This window comes from Humulus lupulus, chromosome 9, assembly GCF_963169125.1.
Source record: "Humulus lupulus chromosome 9, drHumLupu1.1, whole genome shotgun sequence".
NCBI classification, from domain to species: domain Eukaryota; kingdom Viridiplantae; phylum Streptophyta; class Magnoliopsida; order Rosales; family Cannabaceae; genus Humulus; species Humulus lupulus.
In genome coordinates, this window is record NC_084801.1 from 184,405,128 (window position 1) to 184,412,675 (window position 7,548).

The window sequence follows — 7,548 nt, forward strand, 5'->3', positions numbered from 1 at the left end:
TACCTTCCTTAACCTGAGTTTCAGAAATCAGAGAGCTCTCCGGCGATGGCATTTCTTTACTCCATCACCCTCCATACCCCTCTCCTTCCCGTCCGACCTCGTTGCGTTCTTCTTTACCCTAAACCCCATTCATTATTTCCAACTTTACCCCTCCGGAACGTCCGAAATTCCGTTCCTGTCCTTGCTCATGCTTCTCCAAATGCCATCCCCGGCACAGAGCAGGAGGTCCTCCGGGCAGTGGTGGATTCCGACGATAATACTCTTCCTTGCGTCAGGACTTACGAGAACGACTTGGCTCGACTTACTCTGGTTGGAGCTGTTGACTTTGAGCAGGCTCTGACGGCGGCCGCTGCCGACGGAGGCCAGGCTGCCGCCGAGCATATTGATAACGGCATGCCCGCCATGGTTGTGGAGACCCTTTATCCGGGAGCTTTGGACCAGCATAGCACGGTCTCGACCAGGCTGGTGAGCTCATTTTAATGTCTGCGGAGCTTTCTTCATATAATGCAAATTCATTATACAGATGGATGGAATTGTAGAAACTTAGGTTTTGTGCAATTGAACGGTGTATATGTGTTTGGAAAAGCTTGTTTGAGAGTTGCATTGTTGATTAAGTTGAATAAAATTTGAATTATAGTGAAAAATTGCTTACTTCTTTGATAGAATATCATGTTTTCTGGCAGCTTGGTCTTTTTCGTGTCACTTCTTTTATCTATGCTGATTTTACCATATTCAGTAGAATAAGATTCTCCTTTTTTCGCATTGAATTCAGGTCTTTTCTGGTCTGGATTGTCGATGATGTTTGATATTTCCATAGACATTAATACATTATAACATGAAGTCCTTCTTTCGGTTTTGGATGTGCTAATAAGTTTATTTGTTTATGTAGTTTCTACCTGCGAGTAAAGTTATAGAAAAAGCCAGTAGGCTGAGACGCTCCTTCAATGACGATATCTTTTCTGGTGCTACATCTAAGAATATACTTGCCATGACTTTTAGACAAGTAGTGCTACAACAGCTTTGGAGCTTTGAACTGGTTATTTTCAGGCCTGGAACTGAAAGAAATATGGATGATCTTGAAAACCCAAGAGAGGTTTGTTGATTTTCATCTTTTCTTGCTGTGTACTTCTCTTGATGTATCATGTATGCATCAGTTCTTGTAAAACGTAATAGTTATATTAATGCTCTTTCCTGCAGGTGCCACATGATACTGATAGGTTCGGTTCTCTTATGCATTTCGTATTAGCAGGTCGCTGCATCTTTCGCTCTTAGGTCATCAGATGAAGGGGTTATCTCTGTGCTTGCAGAAGCTGTTTGCATATCTGCTCTTCAGAGCACTGAAAGAAATTTCCTTGATAGTTATCTAGGAGGAAGTTCGAGTAATTTATTCCACTGGCTTCAAAAGCCTAGACAAGTTGTGTCAAAAGATTCTTCGGTTACAATAACTAAATTGTTTGAAGATGAGGTAGTTGAAAATGCCAAGAGTCTTCTGCAAAATTATAATTCAACTAAGGGACAATTTAAGCCTGTTAGAAATAAATCGAAGTACAGTTGGTGGAAGCCATCAGTGCACTCTAAGTTGGAAAAGATAGGTGGTCCTCAATTCATTGCTTGGATAAGTGAGTATATTCCTGCTTACAAGATACAAATTGACGCTGACCGACTTAAAGAAGTAAAATTTGAAGGCTGGAGAAAATCTTCGGAGAATAGGTGGGAAGTCCTTCTCACACACTCCCAAATGGTACTTCACTCCTTTCTTTGAGTGGATTCTAATTTTACTTTTGATGTTATGTGTCTGGTTTTCAAACTTCATTTGATCATTAGATTTTTCTTACCCCTTAATAAGGTCCAAGTTTAATTCTAGAACTCTTGAGGCGCATAAATTTACATTTAATATGAAAAATAATGTAGCATTAAGTTATTGTATGGATTTTGTTTTTATCATAACACCCTAGTCTACACATTTTGCAGGTTGGATTGTCAGACATAGTAGACATGTACTATGAAGATCTTTACTCCTTGCCTAGTAAAGAACTCTCATGTGGTGTGGTTGGAAATTACACTAATTTGCCTACTAAAAAGGTATTGAGATGCCAATTCTTTTTCCTTTGTTGGATATGATACGTGAAACCTTAATAGCTTATGGATAATGTAATAACTTCGGTGCTACTGTGGTTGCACATCCATGGAAAATTTACGTTAAGGGTCATTCTGAAATTACTGGACTCAATCAGGTCATAATGTGCTGCATGTTGTTATGAGGTCCATGCTGTCCTTTTGTCTTATCTTTCTTATGTTTTCTTAGTATTACTTTGTATCTGTGCCTCTCCACTTTTATTTATACTTCTATTCAATTTGGATGCTGTTTTTCATTTAAGTCTATAGTTGATGGATTAAATGTTCTCTTTATTTCAGAGAAATTCTTTTCTGTTAAAAATGCTATCGGTCACCATTGCAAGTGGAATTTTTATAATTGCAACTAGTGCCTTTGGTCAACTTTGTTTTCCCCATCTGAAGTTTGGAAAATATTCCTGGGAACGAAGGTCTCTTCTTCAGTCATCTAAAGTTGAAAGTGTACTACTACATCAATCTCTGGATGATGCCGAGGTATGGATGACTTATGAAGTTATACACGTTCAATATAGTTATACTTAACTATGTCACCTTTATTATACCAATTTTTCATTAGTTGATAGTCCTCAATTCTTCCATAATATTATATTCAAGATATTGCAATATAGTTACACATATATATTCTCTTTTTGTTATGTATTTCCTTCTACTTATTCTCTGTTTCCACTCCAATTTTATCCTAATCTTAACCCTCTATTTGGATCTTGGATTTTAGGAGGAAAAAAAGAAAATTTTTAAAGGATTTTATTCTCTTGTTTGGATTCAAACAAAAGATTGAGAAAGGTTTATTTTTTTTAAAAATAAAACTTAAATATTCAAAAAGAGAACATATTCAAAAAAAGCCTACTCTTTTCTTTTACAATTTTTTAAAAATTCAAGATCAAACAAAGCATAACTGTTTCTTCCACAAGAAAGTCTAACATTCAAGTTTATATGTGAATAGATGGAATCATTCTGCATATCAGTCGTCAAAAAGATTAAAGATGCTTTATCCTGGCCTGGTGATATAATCACAGAAAGAAACGTGGGTGTCTGGGCTGGCGAATTACCGGAGTTCTTGAGGAAGGCGATTGAAAATGATTCTAATAGCGAAGACGTGTCAACTACTTCTTCCTTTATAGAAAACATTGATACAAACATTAAGACATCAGCACAGGATATAGCCAGTTATCAGGTAATTAATTTTTATGTTTGAATCACATTTATTATACTCTTTTGGATCTTCTTCCACAAAATTGACAAACTATATTTTGAAGATTTAGAGATTCGCTAAGCTAAAGTGTGTTATTGTATTTTCTTGCATAAAACTTAGGTGGTATTGTCATTAGATGGGAAGCTAATTGGGTTCCAACCAATGAGTCGCGTCGCTGTTAATCAGTGGGCTGCAAATCCTCTAGCAAAGGAATTATATGGTGGAAAAAAGCTTTCTCCAGGTAAGTTAGTTCTATTGTGTTCTGTAATTGTGACATTTTGATGGGGTAAATAATCATTTGGTACTTTGTTTCATCGAAATTCATACTTGGTACCTTATGTTATCAATGATGCTCATCTCATATTTTGTAATTTGAAATTTGTATATATTTGGTATTCCAGACTCAAATTTAATTAATAAAATTATATCAATATGACTAAATTGTCCTCAGTTATATGTCATCAACTAATTAAATTTGAATTTTAAACTGTATAATTAAAGACAATTTAGTCATATTGATAAACTTTATTAATCAAATTATTGGATTCCATACGAGCATTATTAAACACATAGGGTACCAAGTCTTTGATAAAATTAAGGAAACCAAATAAGTATTTAGCCCATTTTATTTATATATATATATATGAAATCTATAAATATATGATTTTAATACTGTTCTTTTGGGTTGTTTAAGCAGGCTTAATCGAACCTAGTCTCAAGATCCCTTGTCCAAATGGGGTTGTCGTCGTAGAGCTGTTGATGTCATTAAAACCTGATGCTTTTTTCGCTCTAGCTAGGCCAAGTCGATGATTATAATTGTTATTATATGTTTTTCATTTTGGTTTATTTTTCATTTTTTTTTTATATAAAAAAAATAATTGTTATGGCTTTAGTCGTTGGTTGTGGAATTTCATAAGCGTGATATAGTCAAACCGTTAGAAGAGATTCAGTTACTCCAATACAAATAGTATATTAAAGTTTCTCCTTTGGTTGAGTTTTTGGTTTCGTGAGAATTTTCAAGATTGAAAACATCGTCCAATGATCTGAAGTTGGTGAGAAAAAAGAAAGTAGATTTTGTTGTTGGGGGATTTTGGCGACAACACATAAAGTTGCAAGTACTCGGGCTTTGGACTATGAGGTTTGAGTTTGTGGGGTAGAGTTAGAGCGCAGATTAAGAGAATATGAAACGTAATTATTCTAATTGTTTAAAGGGTTTAAGATTATTCTCAAATCAAATTAAGCAATAAAGTTTTAAAGTAAGTCGCATGAATGTAAGGATACTGGGAATTATAAGAGGTTCAACCAACAATGCATGTAAGAGGTTTGGGGTAAGACTTGGTAAAAATTCTCTTTGGATTCATGCCCTTAAAATACATGTAAAAACAATTTATTCTGAAAATTAAATACAAATACATTTATCTTGAATGTTTGAATTATTGAATGAATAATTATTAGAAAATTCCGTATTCATCATTAATGAGAGTACGATCTCATATGAGTATGAGATGATTAAGTTCATAGATAATTAATAAAATAGTTAGCAACACATTAAAGTAAGAGATCTTTAATGAATGATTGCTAGTATGGTTTGCTAAGTATTTTTGAGATACATGTGATCTCTAGATCTAGATTACTGATGTAGATGGACATTTTAGTGAAAATACTTTATATAATTAGATTATATATGACAAGACCGATGTGGATTAATTTCTATATAAACTTATCGTTTGCTATAAATAGATATAATTCATATCAAAATGATCATCATAAGTAGTTCAGTTTAAATCCTTAGTAGTCATGAACTCTTATTAATGTCTATTGAGTCTTTTGATTCACTCGTTAAGATATCTTAATATAATGAGACTTTTCCCGAGTGTCATCAACAGTTCAATAATAATTTTTTCTAATATATATATTGAAAATGGTTTTGCTACTTTAATGACAAATCTAAAGTATTTATTGTCAATTTGAGAAAATCAATTTCAAATGATAAAAAGGACAATCAAAGAAACATCAATTTCTTAATCTAAGAAAGATATTACAAATATGAAATACTTCAAGAAATTGAGAAGTACACACATACAATCTTTCAAAGTTTCATTATACATATTGTTTAATGAATCAATAACAAGTAAACAATGAAAAAGAACAACTATAAACTTGCATGCTTCAACATATCACACTCTTTGAACTCCCTTCAAATACCTGACTGAAATCCTTTCAGTTTCTGTCTGAACCAAACTTTTTCTTCCTCTTCGATCTACGACACTTAGCTAGATTTCTTCATCTTCTTCTTCAACCTTGAGTTTCTCTACCTGAAACAAAAACGATTGAACCAAAAACACAAAAATCTAGGGTTTGTCTTATCAGAGTTAGTTGGCACGAAATAGCTAATTAGTCTATTTAGAGCACTCCCAATAGGTGTTCTACTATATATTACAAAATATATCACCAAAACATACTTTTTTTATAATTTACCTCAAACTTTTACATTATACCATACATTAGCTTCTCTATTTTTTTTTCTACATCATTTAAATATTATATTTTTAAAAAATATTTTATTCATTTTAAGAAATAAAATAATTAAATATAGTTGTATCACACTCATATATATATATATATATACAAAAGTTTATAAAAATATAATAAAATATTTATAGCTTGATGAATAATGTTTCACTACATATATATAAATAGTATTTATTTAGGTAGAAAAAATATAAGTTTACATCACTAATTGGAATTGGAAGACTATTTAACAATTTTTTCTCTATATTATAAAGAATAAGAAATTTACGTGAGAATTAAGAGCATCAGCAATGTTGTTGCCAAAAGCGTTGCTTATATTAACGTGGGTTCCAAAGTCAACAAAATACCATATATTCAACTTTATTTGTTGGCAACGTTGCTTTGTTTTTTCTTTCTTATTTTTAGTTAAGGTTGTATTAATTAAATAAAATATTATATTTGATATTTTTCTCAAGATTGGCATTGTAGCCTGCAATGGAGATTCTCTAACAGACTAAAGAGAAAACTCTTAGGTAATGTTTGGTTTACATGAATGACCATAGAAATGTAATTGCTATTCCTAAGGATGACCCATTCAAGTGTTTGATTTGCATTTTATCAATGGAATGACTTTTTCAATAGGAATTCTAATTCCATTAAACTAAGTATTTGGATTTACTAAATTAAATGACTTGAAAAGTCATTTCATTCCATCATAATTTTTGTTATACCATATATGCCACTCTCCAAAACTAATTTATATATATATATATGGTTATGGAAGAGTTTTGATAAAAAATTAATATTATAATATATATTTATATCATATCTATGAGATAGAAAAAAAATATAACAATTAACATTTTTTATTGTTCTTTTTTGTGTAATGATTATTTGTTATTTTATTATATTAAGAAGGTGTAATTTTATTATTTTATTTTTTTAATAATAAAAATATAATAAAATTCAATAAATTTATAACATATTTATATTAATAAAAGAAATCCATTCAATTAAGCACATTTTTTTAAGTAATAATAACATTATTTCTTTTTATAAAATTTGTGTATATATTGAGTCTTAATAATTAGAATTTTATTATTATTTATTTGTTTAATTTGTATATAAAGGTAATTTAGTAAAATAAAAGTTAAATTCAATTACAAATTAGTATTTTGGTATATAATAAAAACTAAAATTACAAAATAATAGTAATTTAATAAAAAAATTATTCATTACAAAAATAAGGGTAATTTGGTCAAAACAATATTAATTCCATTCCATAATATATCAAACATAATAATCATTTTTCAATCACTCATTCCAAAGTTTCAACCGAACAAAACAAAAAAAAAATTCAATTTTTATTCCTATTACTATTGCCATTCCATTTTTATTTTGTAACCGAAAGATACCTTACATAATTTTCAAACTAGAGAAATAACTTTGTGATAAAGAAATCTCGGACAAATCAAGAGCAAACCTAGTAGAATTGAATCTGAACTCTTCTTCTCCTTAGTGCTCTATTTTTTTATATCTTTAACTATGTAACTGACACGTATTCTCTACCTATTGAGTTTCTTTTTTTTGTTGTTCTTTTTCATTTAAAAAAGAAGAAAAAAAAACCAGTGACGCAATGAATTACGAAGTTTCAATACATAAAAATATGATTTTCCAAACCAAGTAGATTCTATATATGAACAGAGTAGAGA

General features: G+C 30.7%; 1 protein-coding gene across 2 annotated transcripts; it reads left to right on the forward strand.

The window, feature by feature from the left end:
- LOC133801575 (uncharacterized) lies at positions 1-4,319 on the forward strand. 2 transcript variants are annotated; one of them, XM_062239818.1, is made up of 8 exons: positions 1-465; positions 890-1,093; positions 1,250-1,741; positions 1,972-2,082; positions 2,416-2,607; positions 3,077-3,307; positions 3,446-3,566; positions 4,020-4,319. In XM_062239818.1, the coding sequence occupies exons 1-8, from the start codon at positions 46-48 to the stop codon at positions 4,133-4,135; spliced, it is 1,887 nt and encodes a 628-aa protein (XP_062095802.1). In that variant the 5' UTR covers positions 1-45; the 3' UTR covers positions 4,136-4,319. The 2 variants fall into 2 exon arrangements, with proteins under 2 accessions (XP_062095802.1, XP_062095803.1); XM_062239819.1 differs by having other exon boundaries at positions 2-465; positions 4,023-4,319.
- Positions 4,320-7,548: the final 3,229 nt, after the last annotated feature.